This window comes from Drosophila subpulchrella, chromosome 2R, assembly GCF_014743375.2.
Source record: "Drosophila subpulchrella strain 33 F10 #4 breed RU33 chromosome 2R, RU_Dsub_v1.1 Primary Assembly, whole genome shotgun sequence".
Classification (NCBI taxonomy): Eukaryota; Metazoa; Arthropoda; class Insecta; order Diptera; family Drosophilidae; genus Drosophila; species Drosophila subpulchrella.
The window spans coordinates 6,466,865-6,489,358 of NC_050611.1; the positions used below are offsets into that span (position 1 = coordinate 6,466,865).

General features: G+C 43.0%; 6 protein-coding genes across 12 annotated transcripts; 3 read left to right on the forward strand and 3 right to left on the reverse strand.

The window, feature by feature from the left end:
- The first annotated feature begins 47 nt into the window (after nt 1–47).
- LOC119549044 (putative transcription factor SOX-14) lies at nt 48–6,878 on the forward strand. Of its 2 annotated transcripts, XM_037856738.1 has the most exons (3): nt 48–216; nt 963–2,018; nt 5,248–6,708. In XM_037856738.1, exons 2-3 carry the CDS (start codon nt 1,497–1,499, stop codon nt 6,706–6,708), a joined length of 1,983 nt encoding a protein of 660 aa, XP_037712666.1. In that variant the 5' UTR covers nt 48–216; nt 963–1,496. The 2 variants fall into 2 exon arrangements, with proteins under 2 accessions (XP_037712666.1, XP_037712667.1); XM_037856739.1 differs by lacking the exon at nt 48–216 and having other exon boundaries at nt 1,497–2,018; nt 5,248–6,878.
- Nucleotides 6,879–7,011: 133 nt separating this feature from the next.
- On the reverse strand, nt 7,012–10,875 carry LOC119549046 (peptidylglycine alpha-hydroxylating monooxygenase-like). Its single transcript, XM_037856741.1, has 8 exons — nt 10,605–10,875; nt 10,115–10,172; nt 9,962–10,049; nt 9,834–9,906; nt 7,930–8,062; nt 7,827–7,875; nt 7,436–7,771; nt 7,012–7,378 (listed from the first exon to the last, which is right to left on the reverse strand). Exons 1-8 carry the CDS (start codon nt 10,794–10,796, stop codon nt 7,210–7,212), a joined length of 1,098 nt encoding a protein of 365 aa, XP_037712669.1. The 5' UTR covers nt 10,797–10,875; the 3' UTR covers nt 7,012–7,209.
- A 1,609-nt stretch (nt 10,876–12,484) lies between these two features.
- LOC119549045 (peptidylglycine alpha-hydroxylating monooxygenase) lies at nt 12,485–15,692 on the reverse strand. Its single transcript, XM_037856740.1, has 8 exons — nt 15,363–15,692; nt 14,865–14,922; nt 14,712–14,799; nt 14,580–14,652; nt 13,404–13,536; nt 13,301–13,349; nt 12,906–13,244; nt 12,485–12,847 (listed from the first exon to the last, which is right to left on the reverse strand). The coding sequence occupies exons 1-8, from the start codon at nt 15,552–15,554 to the stop codon at nt 12,679–12,681; spliced, it is 1,101 nt and encodes a 366-aa protein (XP_037712668.1). The 5' UTR covers nt 15,555–15,692; the 3' UTR covers nt 12,485–12,678.
- LOC119549048 (transforming growth factor beta-1-induced transcript 1 protein) lies at nt 13,948–14,796 on the forward strand. The gene is given in 2 exon segments (XM_037856743.1): nt 13,948–14,323; nt 14,326–14,796. Coding segments are annotated over 2 exon segments (561 nt in total). The 5' UTR covers nt 13,948–13,977; the 3' UTR covers nt 14,541–14,796.
- A 293-nt stretch (nt 15,693–15,985) lies between the features above and the next one.
- LOC119551024 (PAS domain-containing serine/threonine-protein kinase) lies at nt 15,986–19,244 on the forward strand. Of its 3 annotated transcripts, none has more exons than XM_037860081.1 (3): nt 15,986–16,109; nt 16,225–18,837; nt 18,892–19,244. In XM_037860081.1, the coding sequence occupies exons 1-3, from the start codon at nt 16,073–16,075 to the stop codon at nt 19,131–19,133; spliced, it is 2,892 nt and encodes a 963-aa protein (XP_037716009.1). In that variant the 5' UTR covers nt 15,986–16,072; the 3' UTR covers nt 19,134–19,244. The 3 variants fall into 3 exon arrangements, with proteins under 3 accessions (XP_037716009.1, XP_037716008.1, XP_037716010.1); XM_037860080.1 differs by having other exon boundaries at nt 15,988–16,160; nt 18,892–19,243; XM_037860082.1 differs by having other exon boundaries at nt 16,072–16,165.
- A 90-nt stretch (nt 19,245–19,334) lies between these two features.
- On the reverse strand, nt 19,335–22,344 carry LOC119551025 (oxysterol-binding protein-related protein 2). 4 transcript variants are annotated; one of them, XM_037860086.1, is made up of 9 exons: nt 22,133–22,344; nt 21,814–21,938; nt 21,530–21,750; nt 20,839–21,097; nt 20,588–20,785; nt 20,326–20,527; nt 20,139–20,264; nt 19,855–20,078; nt 19,335–19,797 (listed from the first exon to the last, which is right to left on the reverse strand). In XM_037860086.1, the coding sequence occupies exons 2-9, from the start codon at nt 21,846–21,848 to the stop codon at nt 19,695–19,697; spliced, it is 1,368 nt and encodes a 455-aa protein (XP_037716014.1). In that variant the 5' UTR covers nt 21,849–21,938; nt 22,133–22,344; the 3' UTR covers nt 19,335–19,694. The 4 variants fall into 4 exon arrangements, with proteins under 4 accessions (XP_037716014.1, XP_037716012.1, XP_037716011.1 ...); XM_037860084.1 differs by having other exon boundaries at nt 21,814–22,014; XM_037860083.1 differs by having other exon boundaries at nt 21,814–22,036.
- Nucleotides 22,345–22,494: the final 150 nt, after the last annotated feature.

Here is a 22,494-nt window from a genome sequence, read left to right on the forward strand (position 1 = left end):
ACGTGCTGGGGACTCAAATCGTAAACTTTGCAGTCAGTTCACTTGAACAGCTGTGAGCGATCGACGTTGGTCGGGAACCAAACACACACACACACCGCAACAGATACCCCAACAGAGACACACGCAAGCGTATATACAGATATATATGCATAATTACATACATCGCAGTACATGGGGGCTGCATAAGAAACAAGTACAACAAAATCACAAATATATGTACGCAAATATACAACAAAATAAAAACGTAAAATCTTTTGCGTAGTTTATTCGCTCGCGTCGTTCGTTTCGTTTCTTCAATTTACTCCAGTCCCAGTCCCAGTCCATTTCATTTCACTTCAATCCAATCCAAAACCAACTCGTATCTCATCGCTTCGTTTTTCGTTGCGCTGCGCTGCTTTGCGTTGCGCCGAGAGTTTCGTTGCTTCTTCAGTTCGGTTGAGTTTCAGTTCGATTCGCGGCGATGTTTAGTTTAGATTGACCAGGACAAGAAGAAATGCCCTGGTCTCGCGCGGCTCCGTGAAGCTACAAGATACAAGATACAATATACAATCTGCAATCTGCAATCTAGACCCCTAGACCCCGCTAACCAACTAAATCTAGTAACGCAATTGATAACCTGTGTGCATAAATCGCGTTGTGATTCCGAGTCAATAACAGATAACCAATTAAACGATACCCAAACCGATCTTATTGTCAAGTGATAACATTAACATTGCCATTGGCCAGAGACATTCGGAACCAGCTGGATTTCAAACATTATCAAAATATTTGCTGTTTCAAAATCAACACGTAAAACAAACAAACACAGCCAAAAACGCGAGTGCAGCAGTATTAGTGATTAGTGACCACCACACAAGCATAAATACATAGCCACCACATAAGTACACCGCACATGCATATATATCGTTACAAACGTGTGTAAACTCTCTGCACATAAATGCGAGCCAATCTATTTAATTCAGTTTCAGTGCATTTATAAATTAATAAAATTTAACCAGTGCGAGTGTGAGAGTGAGAGACACGCACACCAGTAGACAAGCTCATTACACGGACGCAGCGAACGTGAGTCTTGGAATATTGCAAACAAAAAACCAAAAGCAAAAAAAAAAATAAATAAATAACGAGGAACCAGTTTCACCTTGAGGAGCAATACCTAGTGCACACTCACACACGTGCACCGCATATGTGCATCAGTGTGTGCCAAATGAAACAGCCCGATCTGACTGCGACTACAGTGCATATATAGTACATGTGTGGTACATAGCACATAAATACAAATACATATATAATTGGTGATAAAGCCCTGGAGAAACCGAACCCTCCGCCTTATCGGTAACCCCACTGCCTCTGTTTCTGCGACTATGTTTAAGCGGGGATCGGAATCGGAAGAACTGCCCTGGGACACAGATACCGATATCATCGACACCGATATTGAGATCGAAATTGAGATGCAGATGCATATGCACAGGCCAGTCCAAACCCAAACGCACTGAAAGATGATAGCTAAGCCCAATCAGGCCACCACCGAACCACCATTGAGTTTTTGCCCCGGAACAGTGCCAACGGTTCCAGCAACCACCCCAGCGAATCCAGCGAGTATCCAGCCAAGGAATCCAGCCCCAAAACCGGAGACACCCCGCACTCCGCCTGCGTCAACCCCCGAAACAGAAAACACACAAAGCCAGCCAGCTATTACTCATCCAGCGGCTGTGGCTTCGCCTTCCGCGCCTGTTGCTGCAGCTGCACCGAGAACCCCGAAGGCCCCGAACCCCCACACCCTCAACTCCCACCTCGTAACCCCCACAGTCACAGTCACACTCACACCCAAACCCAAAGCCCAATCCCAATCCCAATACCAACACCAACACCAATCCAATATGGACATGGACGGCGAAAGATCTCCGAGCCACCGCGGCCATGAAATGACACTGAACATGAACGGCATCGATTCCAGCCTGGTGTTCGGATCTGCACGGGTTCCTGTCAACTCCAGCACCCCGTATTCGGATGCAACTCGAGTGAGTAACACTGCCTTGTCGACACTGAGGGAAAATCGGATCGAGTTCGGGGGTCATACCGATTTTGAGCTTGAGGTAGACGGAAGGTTTCAGGTAGGGCTCTTCGACCACGGAGTTACACCCAAAACATATGTATGCCTATGGTATATCTTTCTATCATCACATATTTCAAAATTGAAGATCTAGTCTAGTTTTCTCCCTGTGCAGACAGGGATGCATTTGGGGAGACACGTCATTTTGCTTCCAAATCCCCTATCCTGTGGCCTGATCTCGTCTCGATAGGAAGATCCGTCCCCTCGTCTCTGTGTGCCCATTCAACCGAAGCGAAATTCACGCCAGCGATGCACTTCTTATCAGCTCTAATGGGCACTACTTAGATAAACACCCCACCCACAGCTGTCTCGTCAAGGCGAAACGTACTTGATATTCGGCAGAGAGACCCACATATAGAGTACACACACACAAATACTTTTTCCAGACCGGACAGGTCAACAAAAAGTTTGACTGATAAGATTTCCCCCAGATTAGATTCAAGTTTTTTTGCGATTATTTTCTTTGTTTACAAATACAAGAGCACGGCAAAACAATTCATGTAGATTAGCAATCGAATGTACGTTTGTATTTACTTGCGCTTGATCATAAAAGCTCAACTTCACTTCTGACTTATTATGATGAAATACCCAGTACCAGAAAATATTGATGGATGGTTATTTTGGGCTCCCGGGAGCACTGCCATCGATGATTCCGAGCTGCCGACCATAGATACATTCGTGGAGCGCGTGGAAGTGCAGTTTTTGTCCCCGTGCATTTACGGGGCGGTTGTACTCGTACTCGCGTTTCGCTTCCCTGATGACTCACATTATTTGTCGAGCTTGCATATAAGTATATTGTAGATATGTATCTGGTGCCAGTCCAGTGTGCGGATGGATATGCTGCTCGGGCGGATAGAACGTCTATAATTTGCGCTGCTTAACTGTGTCCGACCGATACTCATTTGTTTATCATTCTATATATGCTGATATGTTTTGGTCGAAACACCAGTTCCTTATTACGATCTTGCCATCTATTCGTCACCTTGTTTACCAGACATTTGGGCATAGGAGCCCCAAATGTATGGATATGGCCAGCAGTGCACTCATCGGACTCCTATCTAATAAGTTAAGTGTTGTATATAAATGCGCGCACATAGCACATTTGGTGCATTGACCTTGCTTAGCAGTTTGTTTTTTACGGTTATTAGTGCGGATGGTTGGAGGAGGCAATGGCTTCGCCTTTCGCCTTTGGCGTCACGAACAGAAAACTCAATTGCGTATTACTCGCACATATAGAACCGAGAACTGAATACATATGTACCAAGTCGTTGACTTCTGCGGCTACATGTTTATCTTTACTGCAAAAAATGTATTTAATATAGTATTCGAGCTGATGACCTTAGGATCTAAGCGTGCGGCAAGAACGGTTAAAATCGAAAGCCCCAGCCCCAGCCCCATTTCATCACTTTTACTTGTTCCCCAAAGTGCGAGTGTGCTTGTATTTGTATCTGTATCCCACGGATGCGGGTGTCTGCAACTTCTGGCCTGTGGAATCGGTATCTGTGTGTCTGTTTGGGCCCTGGAATGGTGTGGTATGAGTGTGTTGTGTCTACAAGAGTCGGGCTGCTTATTAGACTTGAACTGAACTGTCTGACTGACGACGACGACGACGGCGACGACGATGTCGGCGACATTGAGAGTGAGTTTCGGAGCAGAGTTGCGAGGGCAAAGGCAACAGCAACGGCAACGGCAATGGCAATGGCAAAGGCAATGGCCGATGGAGCATCGCATCCCGTCGGCCCCAATACCATATACCATCGCTCGCCGTTTCAGCTGAAAGTCTGCTCCACTCAGCCCGCTCAGCTTTTCGCATTTCGACTCAGTTCAGTTCAACTCGGTACTGCCAAGGGTATCGCCTCTACTTCGGATGTGGCTGTGCCTGTGGATGTGGATGAACTCGCGAGGTACACGAACTGCTGCAAGGTCGAAGTTAACGCTATTAATAGGTAGTTTCTGCCGTCTCTCGCGGCGAGAATAAAACGGTTATTCACATTGGCCAAACGAGGCGACGCGTCACCGCTGCTATGACCTATACCTCTATAACCCTAACCTCTGCCTATTCCAAATGGTATGATGTTGATGGGTCTGGCCTACCGAGATTGCTAATTTGACTTCCCAGATCCCAGATCCCGGATCTCAGATCCCAGATTCCAGATCGAAGGGTTTTGTTTGGGATCGGGAAACCAGGAAGCAGATGCGAATTAATGCATGCTCGGCATCGGTACAGAGCCACTTGTCCGTGTATCTTAACAACCGAAACAGAAACACATTTAAATACATACAAACACAAACCATATTTCGTTTTAGGAGCGTTTTATTAACCTTGGCGAGGGACATTGAACTTCAAACGCTGCGAATACGTATTTTCGTACAGACACAAATGCAATACATACCGACATAGACAAGGCGGTACACAAAATGCATATATGTCGACGCAAACTCACAAACGTTCAGATGGACGTACTATATACGTATATTGTACACCTCTGGTGTGAATTTTATTTCCTAACTCTTTATCTGTGATACGTTAATATGCAATGAACATTTATATACGCAAAAGTATAATAGGTGAATGTGTTTTTCGCATGAACGAATTACCGGAGCGTATCTACCTACATATTTGCGGTTTTTAAAAAGTAAAGGAAATTTCGTTGTTCCATAATTTGTGAAAACAAGGGAGTGTAATAATTTGTTGGCTGGGAACTGCCGGAAGTAATTTTAAGCATATGTATGGGTTACATATTGCTCAGTTTTCTTGGGCTGGAATATTGTAAAGTACTTTTCACCCCTTACCTAGGGTAATAATTGAAGCAATATCTTTTAGCTTAGCTGGTTGGGATTTAATTTGCATCGCAATTATGATTAACTGAGTTAGTACGGTTGTTTAGCATGTTTTATAGTTGTATGTAAAGGGATGAATCTTTTTAAATATATATTTATTATCACTGCTAACAGACTTTAAAATACTATATAGAAATTTAAATTTTATTATTCAAATGTTTTGTTTACAAACCATAGTTGCTAAACAGATAGACGAATGTTTTTTAATTAGTTCTTGTTTTTACTGAGTAATATATCAAGTTATAACTTACCTGTAAGCAAGAGTACTTAACCAACCCCTTTTCCCTTTCTTGCAGACCAAGAAACATTCTCCCGGCCATATTAAGCGACCTATGAATGCCTTCATGGTGTGGAGCCAGATGGAACGGCGGAAGATCTGCGAGCGGACGCCGGACCTTCACAACGCCGAGATCTCCAAGGAGCTGGGCCGCCGATGGCAGCGCCTCAGCAAGGACGACAAGCAGCCGTACATCATCGAGGCCGAGAAGCTCCGGAAGCTGCACATGATCGAGTATCCCAACTACAAGTACAGGCCCCAGAAGAAGCAGACGCGATCCCCGGGATCGCTGAAGCAGAATCAGGACGCAGACAGCTGCGAAGCTAAAAATGACACGCCCAACACCACACTGTCCACTCTTGCAATTAATGGAACCACCACTGCCGGTCGAAAAAGCAAAAGATCTACCTCTACATGTCAAACAGGTTCCGTTTCGAAACGATTAAGGAACGACTCGGGTGATACCCCCAGGGCCAAGTACGAGGTCAAGGGGGAGTCTGCAGAGCAGCACGACACCGTGGATATTATACTACCCTCAGCCGATAATCTATTAAGCTACCAATCATCTGAATATTTACCTCTAAGCACGAATAGCAATGCCGATTGCGACGAAAAGCTACACTCAGACCTGAGCTCGGGTCCGCTGGAGTCGCGGGATAATCTGTCGGACGTGGTCCAAAGATTCCTTCCACAGTTCTTCTTCCCCAGCAACGAGGACTCGCAGCTGGAGGTCAACTCCTCGTCGCAGAGCCACCACAACCAGTCGGATCCCACCGCAGGATTGATAGACAGCATCTCCGACATCAGCCCCATCAACCGCGAGGACATGTCCATGGAGGTGATGCGGTATCTGCCCTACCTGGAGGCGAATCCCTCCAACGATGGGCACACCCTCAAGGTGGAGTCCAGCCTGCTGGATGGCTCCCTCAGCGAGCCCGTGTTCGACTCCGAGGACAACATTGTGAACGATGCCAACTTGCACTCGGCCAGCCATCAAATACCTCCATATGTGCCTGACAACCACGACTGCTTTGCGGATGACTGCGGCGGGGACAACTCCTCGCACCAGGTGGAGTTCGAGGTGGTGCGGCCCCAGACGGTGACCATGACCATGACCTGCACCCTGCCCTACGGCGGACCGGATGGTGGGCACACATTCCAGAACGACGACTTCAACCCGATCCCGTCGGCCGCCGAGGACAGCGACTGCAGCATACTGACCACCTCCAACTCGCCGCAGATCGGCTTCAACGGGAGCAGCTTCGTGGAGGCGGACGCCATCGAGAGCACTTGTACATACACCCAACAAGACTACACCGGAAATGTAATTGAAACACACAATGATCTCAACTACGCCGCACAGGATAACAACGGAGCTCTGCTAGCCTACACATTTGAGGACCTGCCTCCTCAGCCAACCGGTAGTCATTTAGAATTTAACACTAACAAGTACGAGTTTGCAAGTTATTATAAAATGTGAGAGATATTTAAGTTTTGTGTAATTTATAACTAATCTAATTGTACGTTTATAATTTTACACCAAATTATATATATATATATGTATACAGATAAATACTATATATTCCATAAATTCTATATATACAAAACAAAAAAAAGAACGAGAATAAAATGCTTTGCATTGAAAACATTTACGATGGATGAGTTTCATTTAACTGCGTTGCGGAATTGTTGTTTCCTACTTTATACGATATGTAGAAGCGGGAAGATTAACCTTGTCGGCGATCAGCTAATTGTTTCCAAATTCAATTAATAGGATTTCCACTCGGTTCTCGCGAATTATCTACATATGTTTATTTACACGCACAAATATTTTACATAAATTATTGGTGGCCAACAGAATAGGATACAGAATGACGCTAAACCATCATCAATAGTTGTAAACAATAAAATAATCAAGACAATAAAGTAGTATACATTCGTTTCACTTTCCGCAGCTGATTTCACGCTCTCGACAGCCAGATTACAAAGTGCTCGCCTCGATATGTGGGATGTTGTGTAGGCCAGTGTCGGGATTGGACCAGTAGTAGTAGGGAGCGCCCTGGCTGAAGCAGAATTTTGTGTTCAGAGTTTCGCCCTGATCCACGTAGTACATGAGGTAGAAATTGCACATCTCATCTTCGTTCGTTGGGCTATAAGTGGGAAATTTGATTTTAAGGGTATTTTTTTGGGTACCACCTGGTACTTACCCGACTTTGGTTATTCGATGGCGGGTACTTTGCAGAGTACACCTCACGGCTATCTTATCTCCCTCGACAATGGGATCCCTGTTGCTGATGTTATAGAACATCTGGGGCGTGAGGGGATCCCTCTTGCCAAGTTGCAGCCACTCCTGTTCCCCATCGCTATTGGTCCTGACCCTGTAGCCAGACACCACCTTTCCCAGTCCGTGGGTGTGCACGCGGTAGGCGAAAGGATGCAGTACCTTGTTCTCCTTCACCTCGCAAGCGTTTTCCAGGTGCTCCGTTTTCATGGCCGGAATCTGTCCATCTGAGCCCAGCAATAGAGTGCCAGCCAACTTTTTACTATGTCGAAGAAGAGTTTTGACATGGAATATAACTATTGTTCTTTAGAACTTACGGCTCTATCGTATAATCCAAGAACACACCTGAATCATCGGTCGAACCATCTGAATAAAAATATATTTAAAATTCCTTTCATAATATTGCCTTCTAGAACTCACCTTTGAATTTATCAATGTGGGCATAATGTACTTGCAGTACCAAGTACTTGGTGGGCGAGTTCTTGCCCACCTTGAAACCCACTCCTTTGGGCAAATTCAGCTTTTTCGCGTTTCTAGCCCAAGCATATATGATCTATGTAAAGATCAGTAAAGGTTCAGTAAATATTGGTTATTATATTTAACTTTTTTATTAGCACCCTTGCACGTACGATTGTTTATAAAAAAGTCCATTAAAACAGATTGATGGACCATTTTAATTTAATAAACTTTACAAAAAACAAGAAAGGTTAACTTCGGCATGCCGAAGTTTGTATACCCTTGCAGTTATAATTCTTAAATTTAACAAGGAAGAACGCTATAGTCGAGTACCTCGACTATCAGAAACCCGTTACTCAGCTAAAGGGACCAAAGGGAAATGGAGATATGCAAGCAGCAAAGCGAGGTTGAAATGCGCCACCTACCGGCGGTAGACAGACTTAAGCGTTATGGGCGTTAGAGTGGGCTTGCAACATTTTTTTTGGATCAATCGATAGGTATTGACGAGACCAATACATTTCAGTTAAAATTTTGTATCTAGCATAAAAATTGTGGGCGCCACAGGCTTGGGCGGTTTGTGGGCGTTAGAGTCGGCGTGGCAAATTCGAATAACAAACTTGCGCTGCGTACAAGGCTACGGAATCTAAATCTGAAATACCAATTCTCTATCTTTGATAGTTTCCGAGATATCCGCGTTCATACTTACGATTTTTTGAAGTTTGTAGGCGGTTTGTGGGCGTTAAAGTGGGCGTGGCAAACTTTTTTTATGTCAATCGATAGGTATTGATGAGAACAATTCATTTTTACTCCAGCATCAAAGCTGTAACATCCATCTCAGCGTTCATCCGGACAGACAGACGGACATGGCTAGATCGACTCGGCTAGTGATCCTGATCAAGAATATATATACTTTATGGGGTCGGAAACGCTTCCTTCTGCCTGTTACATACTTTCCGACGAATCTAGTATACCCTTTTACTCTACGAGTAACGGGTATAAAAATACAAAAAATGATATTCCCAGTAGTATAAGATAATATGTTGAAAAACACCGAAGCCATAATTTGTTACATATTATTTTCCCACCAATTTTCCGGTCGTTCCTATGGCAGCTATATGATATAGTCGTCCGATTTTCATAAAATTAAATTCGAAATTCAAAACTAATTAAATAATATTATTTTCAAGCTTAGGAGGTTATATGTTAAAAAACACCAAAGATATAATTTTTTAAAATTTTTCTTCCCGATTATTCCTATGGGAGCTATAAGATATGGTTGTCCGATCCGGCTGGTTCCAAATTATATACTACCTGCAAAAGATATAAGACTTTTGGGAAAGTTTCAGCCCGATAGCTTTAAAACTGAGAGACTAGTTTGCGTAGAAACGGACGGACAGACGGACAGACGGACATGGCTAGATCGACTCGTCTAGTCATGCTGATCAATAATATGTATACTTTATGGGGTCGGAAACGTCTCCTTCACTGCGTAGCAAACTTCTGACTGAAATCAATATACCCTCTGCAAGGGTATAAAAATTACTACTTTGCTTATCAAAAATAGGTAACACTAATGACTTTTCCAGATTCTTTATCTTTATACCCTTGCAGAGGGTATATTGATTTCAGTCAGAAGTTTGCAACGCAGGGAAGGAGAGAACGAGCCGTTGTCGCGCTGAGCACCGAGAGGCATGTGAAGTGCTTCAGGTGCCACGAGTGCTACCGAAAGATCACCGCCTCTGAGTTTGGGATCCAGCAAGGACAACCCGTTTGCCTCGACTGCCAACCCATCGTTCCGAGTCCCCAAAATTTGTGTGCCTCATAAATGTCTAGTCTCTAACTCCTGGCTTAATTGGGTTATTTCGTACCTGAGAATGAGAACGAGGTCCGCAAGGAATGGCCGACTTCTCATGGGAAACTATGTTCATCTCACCACAGCTCCTGTTTGGAATAATATTTAAATATCAATTACATTAGGATTCGCTGAGCAACTTACCAAGTGGTCTTCGTGTTTCCGGGTACTCCGCATCCGTAGATCATCATATGGTGGGCCGTGTTCATGGTGGAATTGGGATTGAAGCCAACTATTTGAATTAGAACCATTAGTTTTAATATAAGTAAGGCAGGAATCCTGTAAACAAGGACATACCTATATAGTAGGTGGTAGTGGGGTCGACTTTGATGGGCGTGCACAAGTACAGATCGGGCTATATTCGTTTTGTTAGTTTTGTTAAAAAGAACGATCATATTGGATTAGTCAACAAGTATTATTCAAATATGTGCCTTAAGAAACCAAGGCTGTATGCCCTTTTTCGCCACCCCAACATCGTAAAAAGAATTTTGTATCTACGGCTCAGGTTGGAGAAGTGCAAGCTACAGGTTTCGGTTTCAAGGCATTACATATGGGTGTCGCATCGTGTGTATTCGATACGCCTAACTAACATATGGAAAAAATTTAACGGTATACGAAAGGTTTTTCCCAAACAGAATAGATGTAAATTTCCACGTCCTCAATAGATTAACCCACGTTTGTGCTTTTTTGTTGATTAAAAAATATATACGCAAAACTGCGGAAATGTAATTATCCATATGGATCGAATACTATTGGATATATACTATATTTAGGGCGGGGAACTTACGGTTTGCGGGGAAACCTTGGGCATCAGGAATGGAAAGGATGCCGTTGAGCCTGTTGAGGAGTTCGACTCCAGATTCTGTTGATGCACGGAGTTCTGGTAATCCCCCTTTTTTACAAGGCCCTCTACACTTATCATCAAGTTGATAAGCAGGAAGACTCCCACGGGAATGGAGATATTGGATATTCCTGGCATTTTCTTCGTATTCCTGTTTATTCGAGTGTGCACTGCACTAAATACTTGCTGGGAAAACGAAAAAACAACCTTCCTATGTGGAAGAACAATACGTTTTGTATTGCTCTCTGATATTTTTCCACACCTAGCTAGACCCAGTTTATATACAGCTGCGGCAACAAAAATAGCACCAATGTGTAGGCAATTCTTCTTTGTGCTACAAAATGCTCATTTTTTGCAATATTTGTATTATGTTTGCAAAGGTAAGTAGCAAAAAGTAGCAAAGTTATGCGGCAACAAAATAGCACCACTAAAAAAAAAGGCTTAAAAAACTTAAAAATAACGCGGTTTGAAAATTGGTTTTGATTGAACTGTATGATTTTATACATCTTAATATTGTTCTAATATTGTTCTAAAGCTCTTTCAAAATAGCTCAAGGGAATTTTTTTTCTTCGGTTTTGTATTAAAAACATAGTTTTTTAACATTTCTGCAAAGATTTTCGATGTGTTTTAGTTCTGGAGCTTGATAGGTCCCCATAATACCATTTAGCTTAAGGGTTTTGATACTTTAGACGACTTTCTATCATATTTTTTTTGGTTTATAATCGTGGTAAAGCTTCCAAAATATATTAATTTTGTATTACGAATAAAATTTCATCGTAATTTCTGAGCTATCAAAGTTTACATGTTGTTCCTGTATGGGTTCACATTATCACATGGTACCATTATTATAGTACGAGAATATGCCCATACCATGATACTTGCTTCACCATTATTATTCTTTGCAAATGTGAATTGGGAACTCAAATTTGGATTTGTAGGTTATCCGATGTGAATTTTGAGCCTTTTTCATCTAAACATAAGCAATTTTCAGCCGCCAGACCATAAAAGAGTTTCCCTTTAATTGTTCTTTTAATTCCCTTTAAATGATTAACTGAGTTAGTACGGTTGTATGTAAAGGGATGATTAATGTTAAATAAATTTATTATCACCGCCAACAGACTTTTAAGTACTATATTGAAATTTAATGTTTTGTTTAAACAGATAGACAAATGTTTTTTAATTAGTTCTTGTTTTTAATGAGTAATACATCAAGTTATAACTTACCTATAAGAGTACTTAGCGACTGCAGCATACTGACCACCTCCAACTCGCCGCTGATAGGCTTCAACGGGAGCAGCTTCGTGGTGGCTGACGCCATCGAGAGCACTTGTACATACACCCAACAAGACTACACCGGAAATGTAATTGAAACACACAATGATCTTAACTACGCCGCACAGGATAACAACGGAGCTCTGCTAGCTTACACATTTGAGGACCTGCCTCCTCAGCCAACCGGTAGTCATATAGAATTTAACACTAACAAGTACGAGTTTGCAAGTTATTATAAAATGTGAGAGATATTTAAGTTTTGTGTAATTTATAACTAATCTAATTGTACGTTTATAATTTTACACCAAATTATATATATATATATATGTATACAGATAAATACTATATATTCCATAAATTCTATATATACAAAACAAAAAAAAGAACGAGAATAAAATGCTTTGCATTGAAAACATTTACGATGGATGAGTTTCATTTAACTGCGTTGCGGAATTGTTGTTTCCTACTTTATACGATATGTAGAAGCGGGAAGATTAACCTTGTCGGCGATCAGCTAATTGTTTCCAAATTCAATTAATAGGATTTCCACTCGGTTCTCGCGAATTATCTACATATGTTTATTTACACGCACAAATATTTTACATAAATTATTGGTGGCCAACAGAATAGGATACAGAATGACGCTAAACCATCATCAATAGTTGTAAACGATAAAATAATCGAGACAATAAAGTAGTATACATTCGTTTCACTTTCCGCAGCTGATTTCACGCTCTCGACAGCCAGATTACAAAGTGCTCGCCTCGATATGTGGGATGTTGTGTAGGCCAGTGTCGGGATTGGACCAGTAGTAGTAGGGAGCGCCCTGGCTGAAGCAGAATTTTGTGTTCAGGGTTTCGCCCTGATCCACGTAGTACATGAGGTAGAAATTGCACATCTCGTCTTCGTTCGTTGGGCTATAAATGGGAAATTTGATTATTAAGGGTATTTTTTTGGTTACAACCTGGTACTTACCCGACTTTGGTTATTCGATGGCGGGTACTTTGCAGAGTACACCTCACGGCTATCTTATCTCCCTCGACAATGGGATCCCTGTTGCTGATGTTATAGAACATCTGGGGCGTGAGGGGATCCCTCTTGCCAAGTTGCAGCCACTCCTGTTCCCCATCGCTATTGGTCCTGACCCTGTAGCCAGACACCACCTTTCCCAGTCCGTGGGTGTGCACGCGGTAGGCGAAAGGATGCAGCACCTTGTTCTCATTCACTTCGCAAGCGGTTTCCAAGTGCTCCGTTTTCATGGCCGGAATCTGTCCGTCTGTGCCCAGCAATAGAGTGCCAGCCAACTTTTTACGGCTATGGAAGAATAGTTCTTTAAGTGTTGTATCATGGAATAGTACTTTAGAACTTACGGCTCTTCTGTGTAATCCAAGAACACACCTGAATCATCGGTCGAACCATCTGAATAAAAATATATTTTTAACTCCTTTCATAAGATTGCCTTCTAGAACTCACCTTTGAATTTATCAATGTGGGCATAATGAACTTGCAGTACCAAGTACTTGGTGGGCGAGTTCTTGCCCACCTTGAAACCCACTCCTTCGGGCAAATTCAGCTTTTGGGCATCTCTAGCCCAAGCATATATGATCTGTGTAAAGATAAGTAAAGGTTCAGTAATTATTGGTTATTATTTTTAACTTTTTTATTAGCAAAAAGTCCATTAAACTTTACAGAAAAAATTACTATTTTGCTTAACAAAAAAAGGTAACACTAATGACTTTTCCAGATTCTTTATCTTTTTAGAATTATGTCAAATTTTACCTATATAGATAATGAAACCCACATCTGTCACTAACTTAATATTAAGTTTGGCTATATTGAAAGATCTTCAAAATGAAACCAAGATTCTGTTACAGAATACAAACAAAGGGACTTAGTTCTATTTTAAGCAGTTATATTTAAGCTGGCATTAACCTTGTAGGCACCGCCCAGTATGTCAGATTAAGGCAAATTTTGATATAGGAAACATATTCCTAGACATTTCCCCTAAAATTTTTAGCTGTTCTGTCCAGAGAGCCTGTTTTAAAGTATGAACCCTTCTATTTGCTGCAGATGCAACGAGGAGATTTGGCCAAGGGCAATCAAAAGCTTGGGCAAGTCCTACCATCCGCACCACTTCACCTGCACGGAATGCGGCCTGGTGGTGGATCCTAAGCTGTTCTTCGCGGTGGCGGACGAGGTGGTATGCAGTGAGTGCTATCTGGGCAAGCATGTCGCTCGGTGCTCCGCCTGCCGGGCTCCGATCCTGGAGCGCGGCGTGGCCACTGGCGGGCGCAAGTGGCACGAAAAGTGTTTCCGGTGCGTGAGCTGCAGCAGACCGCTGGTCTCGGCGACCTTTTTCGAAATTAACGGATACCTCTTCTGCAAGTCACACTTCGGGAACTGTTTTCGTCCCGCTGTGCCGGCTGTGCGAAGCCCATCGATGAACGAGCTGTTGTCGCGCTGAGCACCAAGTGGCATGTGAAGTGCTTCAGGTGCCATGAGTGCCACCGAAAGATCACCGCCTCTGAGTTTGGGATCCAGCAAGGACAACCCGTCTGCCTCGACTGCCAACCCATCGATCCGAGTCCCCAAAATTTGTGTGCCTCATAAATGTCTAGTTTCTAACTCCTTAATTGGGCTATTTCGAACCTGAGAATGAGAATGGGGTCCGCAGGGACTGGCCGACTCCTCCTGGGAAGCTCGGTTCATCTCACCACAGTTCCTGTTTGGAAAAATATTAAAATATCAATTAGGTCCATTAGGATTCGCTGAGCAACTCACCAAGTGGTCTTCGTGGTTCCGGGCTCTCCGCATCCGTAGAGCAGCATATGGTGGGCCGTGTTCATGGTAGCATTAGGATTGAATCCAACTATTCGAGTTATAACAATCAGTTTTAATATAATTATGGAAGGAAGCCTATACACAAGGACATACCTATATAGTAGGTTGTAGTGGGGTCGACTTTAATGGGCGTGCACAAGTACAGATCGGGCTATATTCGTTTTGTTAAAGAGAACGAGCATATTGGATTAGTCAACAAGTACTATTCAAATATGTGCCTTGAGAAACCAAGGCTGTATGCCCTTTTTCGCCACCCCAACATCGTAAAAAGAATTTTGTATCTACGGCGCAGGTTCGAGAAGTGCAATCTACAGGTTTCGGCTTCAAGGCATTACATGTGGGTGTCGCATCGTGTGTATTCGATACGCCTAACTAACATATGGAAAAAATTTCACTGTATACGAAAGGTTTTTCCCAAACAGAATAGATGTAAATTTGCACGTCCTCAATAGATTAGCCCACATTCCGTATGTTTGTGATTTTTTGTTGATTAAAAAATATATACATATGTACGCAAAACTTCGGAAATGTAATCATCCATATGGATCGAATAGTATTGGATATATACTATATTTAGGGCGGGGAACTTACGGTTTGCGGGGAAACCTTGGGCATCAGGAATGGAAAGGATGCCGTTGAGCCTGTTGCGGAGTTTGACTCCAGATTCTGTTGATACACAGAATTCTGGTAATCCCCTTCTTTTACAAGGCCGTCTACACTTATCATCAGGTTGATAAGCAGGAAGACTCCCACGGGAATGGAGATAGTGGATATTCGTGGCATTTTCTTCGTATTTCTTTTTATTCGAGTGTGCACTGCACTAAACACTTGTTGGGAAAACGAAAAAAAAACCTTCCTAAGTGGAAGAACAATACGTTTCGTATTGCTCTCTGATATTTTTCCACACGTAGCTAGGCCCAGTTTATATATATGTATTCTGAGCTGTTATCGATACTCAGAGCCATGATATCGATGTTTGGACAGGGCTGGATAGTTTTAGTAAGCGGTACATTTAAAAACTTTTGGGAAATAACTTATTTTAGCTTAAAACGTATCAGGATATAGTTCTTTTTAGATACTAAGGAATAGCTTTTCATGAAAAACACCTGTTACATAGGAAAAAAATATCTAATTATATGGGGCTGCATTCCTTTCGACCCACTGGGTAAATCCCTTTGTCGCATGCGCCAATCCATTGATTTTTTGTAAACGGAGTTCCAATGTTTATAGTGAGCTCTTTTGGATGCAGTTTAAGGCCCCAAGTTGGATTTGCTGGGACTTGGAAAATATTCGACTTTTAAATGGAGGATCAGGGCGATGTGATGGACCAAGCCGTTGGTAAGCTGAGTAGTTCAAAAGCCCAAGGCCCCAAAAACCGATGTGCTAACGGTAAAGTTGGTAAAATAAAAACAAGAGCAGTACTTAATTATTTACAAACTCGTACTATTCTTAGATGACCCGATTGTGGGAACTCAGAGTCAAAGTCGCCAAAACTCGTCGACCATGCTGAACTTAATGGACGCCAGTTCCTTCAGTATGCCGCCTCCAAATCTCCACTCCTCGAAGGTGATCAATCCAAACAAGGCGATATTCACCATAGACGCGAATACGGGACAGATTTTCATAGTGAACAACAAGGCCTGCCAATTGCTGGGCTACACTTCCCAGGAGCTGAGGAACAAGGGGTTCTTCGATCTCCTCAATGGCAAGACGGAAAGTCACATCTCATCGCTGGCGGAGATGCAGATCGAGGGCGACGAGGGTCGAGTGGTGCTGCTAAGCGGAAAGGTCATCGAAATGAAGACCAAGTCGAGCAACAAGATTCTGGTTTCGCTCTGGATACGCCAGATTAGTAATGATGCAAGGCACATAGCCGTTGCCGAGCCCGTGGAAAGGCACATCTGCCACATAAGCACCGATAGGTTCGGGGTAATAACATCCGTTGACGCCACCACGGCAACCATATTCTTCTACGAATCCACCGAAAGCATGGTGGGCGTCAATATCACCGCTCTGATCCCGTTTATAAAGCTACCCGATCCGGACAGCAGGGAGATCCCGAAGAGCCTGCGAAAGCAGAGGGCCACGGGCCGAACCACGGATAATGTGAAGTTCCCTCTATGTCTACTGATAGCCCTGGATGAGAGTGCAGGGACAGGAACAGGAGGATACACCGTGTTCAACGTCACCGTCTGGGTCTTTCAGAACCTCAGTGGTCTCATTGTGGTGGACGATATAGGCAACATATTGATGTGCAATCAGCCATTTTCGCTGCTGATGTTCGGTTATGGCCAGGACAAGATCTTAAATATGCATATATCCGCTATACTACCAAATTTCGGGAAGGACTCCCGCGAGGACAAGAGCCCCAATGTGTCAAACACCTCGATAACCAGCAACGACTGGGAGCCGGATACTGATCCCTTCGTCCTGGACAACGACTCCTCGTTGCAGTCGTGCAAGAAGAAGGTCCCACCCAACAACGAACCCTCCTCGGTGAGTGATGCCCACCTGAGCTGCAATCTGGAAAACAGTGGTGGCTTGTTCTGCGATCTCCGACAGCCAGATGAATGTACAATAGATGATATCCTAACACCCGTCAATGCCTCGAACAGTTTCCCCGCCGATGAGTTCGAGGGGGGATCCCACTCGCATATAAACGAGATGGGTCTCGACAAGGCCAAGTCCGCGTCTACGGAGACATGTGATGCCTCCGGCAGTAATCCCGCCACCAGGCTACTGAGTTCCATTAACGGAAGCTTTGTGGGCGAGGCAGTCCATGCCGATGGCTCCGTTATAGAGGTAGTCTACTCTGTACTCCTCCAGATCCTGCCCTGCTCCAATCGGGTGTACTGCATCTGGGTGTGCCGAAATCCCAGCACCCGACTGGATGGTGAAAAGTACAACTATGCCAATCTAACGTCCACATTCAACAGCATGGCCAGCACCATTGAGCAGTCGCTGGGTCAGGTCATAAAGACCACGGCGGCCCAGAACTCCAGTCGACCTAACTCGCTGTCTCTGGTGTCCAAATACGAGGATGAGCTCTATCTGGGCGACTACAGCAAGCACTATACTTCAATTCGGCAGATCGGAAGGGGAGCCTACGGGTATGTGAACATGGCCTTTAGGAACACCGATCGCCTGCTGGTCATCACCAAGTTCATTCTGAAGGAGAAGCTCTGCTCGCAGTTTATGGTCAAAAACCGCGATTGCAAGGAAGTTCCTATAGAGATCCATCTACTACAGACCCTCAACCACAAGAATATTGTGTCTGTGCTGGATGTATTCGAAAATGACCTGTTCTATCAGCTGGTAATGGAGAAACACGGTTCCGGAATGGACCTCTGGACATTCATTGAACGGCGCCCGCTGATGGATGAAAAACTGGGCAGCTATATTTTCCGGCAGGTTGCAGATGCCGTCAACTATTTGCATGAACAGAAGATACTGCATCGTGATATAAAGGACGAGAATATTATAATCGATCATAATTTCAACATTAAGCTGATCGACTTTGGTTCGGCGACCTTCATGGAAGAGGGCAAGTTCTTCTCGACGTTTTACGGCACCACTGAGTATTGCAGTCCGGAAGTTCTGGCCGGAAATAGATACGTGGGTCCCGAACTGGAAATTTGGGCCCTGGGCGTTACCCTGTACGTTCTAATGTTCTTCGAAAACCCATTCATCGATGTCGAGGAAACCCTTAAGGCGGAAATCCAGATACCGAAGGCGGTGTCCGAACAACTGAGCCGTCTACTGAGTTCAATGTTGAACAAGGATCCCAAATACCGCTGTACCATGCACCAGTTGATAACCGATCCATGGCTGACCCAGGAGGTTAATCCCGCAGCGTTCAGTTTCTCCTGGATTGTCCCCTGTAAGGCCCATGAGGCAAATCCTGATGTATACTTCTCGGGTTACCTATACTCCAGCACATCGGTGCTGTCCACCATTTCGCCGCAGGAGAGCTTCTCCCACATCGAAGAGTCCTCGATGGGCGGCAGTGATGAGGCAAGATTGGCGTCTCACAGGACCGGAGGACCCAAGTTGTGTGTCATTGATGGTATGTTAGATTTTCTTAAACTTTTAAAGTATTTATCTTGCTTTTCCCTTTTAGCCAAACACAATAAGATGGACACTCTCTATGCGAAACAATTCCAGTTAAACACTTCAGTTAGTAACCACGAACTGAGGGCCACGTTACCTGACTCCAGCCATTCAGAAATCGGAGGTTCTATATGCTCCTCGAAATCCGAAAACGATATATTTAAGAACAAGCTCGAGCCCTGCGTCTCTGCTTATAACGTTGTTAGCTTGCACGACGTGAGCAAGAAACCTAAAACGCTTGATCTAAAGTAAAGTTCTATATCTGTTGTACATGTGTAAATCGAATCTATGCATATAGTCATATGTAAATAGCAACATCTGTGAAAGGACAATTAAGGTTTTGGGGCTGAAAAATATGTAGAAGAAAATAAATCAATTTTATTGTTACTCGATGTTGTTTTAATTGAACATACGGGCGATCTTACCATTTTCGTTCAAAATAAAAATCAATACTTTATATGCATTATAGCGCAACAAATAACTGAATAACATTTTAATAGCTTCGTATGGAATCGTCACGATTTAACAACTATTTATACACATACACAAAGACTACTAAAAGTAAGCGATCAACTAAATATTTCATGGATGCTTGTGCGACTTGATTGACTAGAGGTCAATAGCCCAACCAGATCGTACAATCACATGATCATAATACATTCACGTGATTGTACCCAATGGAGGGAAATGGAAAGTTGTGTTTGCCAATCATTAGTAACCTGTACAATTATCCAGTTATTAGCGATTTCTAAGTTTAAACAACTCGCAAACTTTTTACAAATATATATACTGTAAGCCTTCTACAAAATGTATCTAAAATATCGTATCGGTGTTTTCGTATTTGCGGTCCCAATAGCCTCCGCTATATAGCCAATCATCGGTTTTGGTATAGGGGTTAGTTGCGTACTTAAACCACCTGGAATTGGGAGTACTTAGTAAGCAATCAATTAAGAAGTTTATAACTTTTCTTTACCTCGGAGTCCAATCATCGCTATTGGTGGATTTTCTATGTTTCCGTGTGTGCCTTTGTTTCTCTTCGAGACGTGTTTTCTCCTTGGCCGCACCATCCAAATTTCCTTCCTCTAAGTATAATATATCAGGTCGCAGTCGCGAATCGGTAGGGCATAGTGTTAGCGGTGGTTTCATATTTTTATTCATAGCGTTAAGCTGCAGCGCGAAATGCGTAAACTGGTAATACTGGAAAACAAGAGGGGAATATAATAAGAGATCTTAAAGATCTTTAGGATAATATCCTACCTCGTCACAATTGGAAGGTCTGGGCTTACAACTCCACAAAGTGGTGGAGTCGGGAATATCAATTGAATATGCAGAGTCACTCTTTGGTATGTCACCCTCCTGCTCTAAAGGTGGATAGCTATCGTTCTGAAATGTAACAATTTTTGAGATACTTTTCGATGGTAACTCAAGAAAGTCTTACACTTACATCTTGAATGGATAGGCTGCGAAATGAGTTCAACTTAAAACTATTTAACTTTGAGAACATTTTCTTAGGGGTTCCATTTGGCGACCCATCATAATCGTCATTCTTTCGGGTTCCCTGCTTCAGATACTGAACGTAGGACTCGGCAGAACAGCATTTAATAAACTCGGTCCATTTGCCATACAGATAGTAAAGGTTTTTTTCACTAAAGAATATGTTATTTTATGATAAATTTCCGCTTGAAATACTTTAAATAGTGTCTTACCTGGCATCCTTTACAAATCCCTCAACTCGGTGCAAGTTCTTGGCTCCAGATCCGGCGGACTTGAAGGTGAGACTTGCCACATGTCCAGTGGTATGATTGATGATCTCCATTTTTCCATATTGCTCTATCCACAGTCTGCCCACAATGATATTGTGGACGCAACAATTGACATTAGTCCAGCTGTAACTTTCGTTCCATCTGGAAAATAGTTAATATTAGCTTATTTTTTACAGAAAATATATATAACCTACTTTGGAAATTCAATGGTAACGGTTCCCTTTGGATTCACCTCAACACTTTTACCCCAAAACTTGATTTTCGGGTTAATTGTGCCGTGAAACTTAAAGTCCTTGGATTCTGCATGGAATGCAGATACTGGAGGATGATGAGATACCTGCTCGCAGACAATTCGATAATCTCCTTTCTGCAGCTCGTACGTTTCACCAAGAAGAGGATTAAATGGTTTTCCCAGGCGCTCCCAGTTTGAGGCTAATGCGGATACGGCAAAGGCTGAAAGATAAATTATATATTTTTAATAATGAATGTAACGTTGATAAACTGGGGTGGTGATTCATTTCTGGGATAAATGGGTTGAAGCATTAGATCAATGAACCCTGTAGAAAAAAATAATCCACAACCAGATATATAACGTTTTACTTGGGAACTTTCCGGAGAATTATCAATTATAAGTATATAATGTATAAAATATTATTATTTGAAAAAGCATATACAAAATTCCTAACAACATCTAATTATGGAACTTTTTAAAATAGGTCCATTTTTTGATCGTGAAATCATGAAACCCTAAAGCAACATACAATTGATAGACCCTTAAAACTTTCCGAAAAATAAGGCTAGTCAATTAAGAGCCATAAGAACCAGCCGCCTTGAAAGGCTTGTCAATTATAGGTGAGATAAACTGTAACGCCTGATAAGACTCACCCGCCACGTATTTCATCCGGTCTGCTGGAGATTCCTGGTGAGCAGCCTCGGTCAGCAGTTGTGCGTACTCCATGTACTCGCAGAGTCTCTGGAGGAAGCTCAGCGGTTCGTTCAGCATGACCGGCATGGTGATCTTGCTCAGGTCCTTGCCGATACAGTTTTTCAGAATGGCCCAGATACTGACCTCCTTGCGGGAAATCATCGGAGCCGGAAGCTCAGTTCTGCAGGTGATAAGATATGGAGTGAGTATCAGATCGGATGAGTAAGTCGGAGGCACTACTCACCTTTCCAAATGCTCTGAGTAGTCGCCCTCTGCCATTTTTGGAACGGAATCAAGTGCAGCTATACCCAAAATCTGATTGCTATCGTGTGTTATTGTGGGCTTAATTGATTGCCAGTTGACCCTTTGCTGCGGAGACGAATAAGTTTACACTTGGAAAGACATGTATGGAGTGAGGCGAGACGACGTGTGGCCAGTCCGAAGCCTAGAAGGGTTTAGTTTGGGTTCTATAAATGAGATTAGTCGAGCACTCCGATTAAACGCATACTCGGCCAAGGCTGTATACTTATGTGTATGCGATCTTTGCTGAACTGATTGTGTACCTTTTGTTCGTAGTCGCGTTTTTGATGGATTGTAATCTTGTGACCAACGCTTGTCACTGATTGATTTTTCTACGGCTAATGAACGCTGGACATGTAGATGTTGTATGTGTGTTGAGATCTGGTTTATTTCGATTCACATTGTGACTAAACCGTATTTCCTATTGTACTAATTGAGGTGTTTGCGTGCTGTGTTGTACCTAGCACTTACTTTAAAATATAAGCTTTAGACGAAAATTTAATCAATAGTGATAAGAAAGCTTTAGGTAGCTTTCGAACAGCAAGCTTTCCGCAGAGTTGTTTTTTTCTGAATCGATTTGTGATTACGCTTTTTTGTGTAGGTGTGTTTACCTTCCAAATAATAC

Coding starts and splice junctions, on each gene's coding strand:
- LOC119549044 (XM_037856738.1), top strand. CDS start 1,497: ATGATAGCTAAGCCCAATCAGGCCACCACCGAACCACCATTGAGTTTT. Junction 2,019..5,247: donor CGTATTCGGATGCAACTCGA/GTGAGTAACACT, acceptor CCTTTCTTGCAG/ACCAAGAAACATTCTCCCGG.
- LOC119549046 (XM_037856741.1), bottom strand. CDS start 10,796: ATGCCAGGAATATCCAATATCTCCATTCCCGTGGGAGTCTTCCTGCTT. Junction 7,876..7,929: donor CCACATTGATAAATTCAAAG/GTGAGTTCTAGA, acceptor ATTTTTATTCAG/ATGGTTCGACCGATGATTCA. Junction 7,772..7,826: donor TTGGATTATACGATAGAGCC/GTAAGTTCTAAA, acceptor TCTTCGACATAG/TAAAAAGTTGGCTGGCACTC.
- LOC119549045 (XM_037856740.1), bottom strand. CDS start 15,554: ATGCCACGAATATCCACTATCTCCATTCCCGTGGGAGTCTTCCTGCTT. Junction 14,800..14,864: donor CACTACAACCTACTATATAG/GTATGTCCTTGT, acceptor TAACTCGAATAG/TTGGATTCAATCCTAATGCT. Junction 14,653..14,711: donor GGAACCACGAAGACCACTTG/GTGAGTTGCTCA, acceptor TTTTCCAAACAG/GAACTGTGGTGAGATGAACC.
- LOC119551024 (XM_037860080.1), top strand. CDS start 16,073: ATGGAGGATCAGGGCGATGTGATGGACCAAGCCGTTGGTAAGCTGAGT. Junction 16,161..16,224: donor CAAAAACCGATGTGCTAACG/GTAAAGTTGGTA, acceptor TACTATTCTTAG/ATGACCCGATTGTGGGAACT. Junction 18,838..18,891: donor CAAGTTGTGTGTCATTGATG/GTATGTTAGATT, acceptor TTTCCCTTTTAG/CCAAACACAATAAGATGGAC.
- LOC119551025 (XM_037860086.1), bottom strand. CDS start 21,848: ATGGCAGAGGGCGACTACTCAGAGCATTTGGAAAG. Junction 20,786..20,838: donor GTTACCATTGAATTTCCAAA/GTAGGTTATATA, acceptor ACTATTTTCCAG/ATGGAACGAAAGTTACAGCT. Junction 20,528..20,587: donor GGATTTGTAAAGGATGCCAG/GTAAGACACTAT, acceptor CATATTCTTTAG/TGAAAAAAACCTTTACTATC.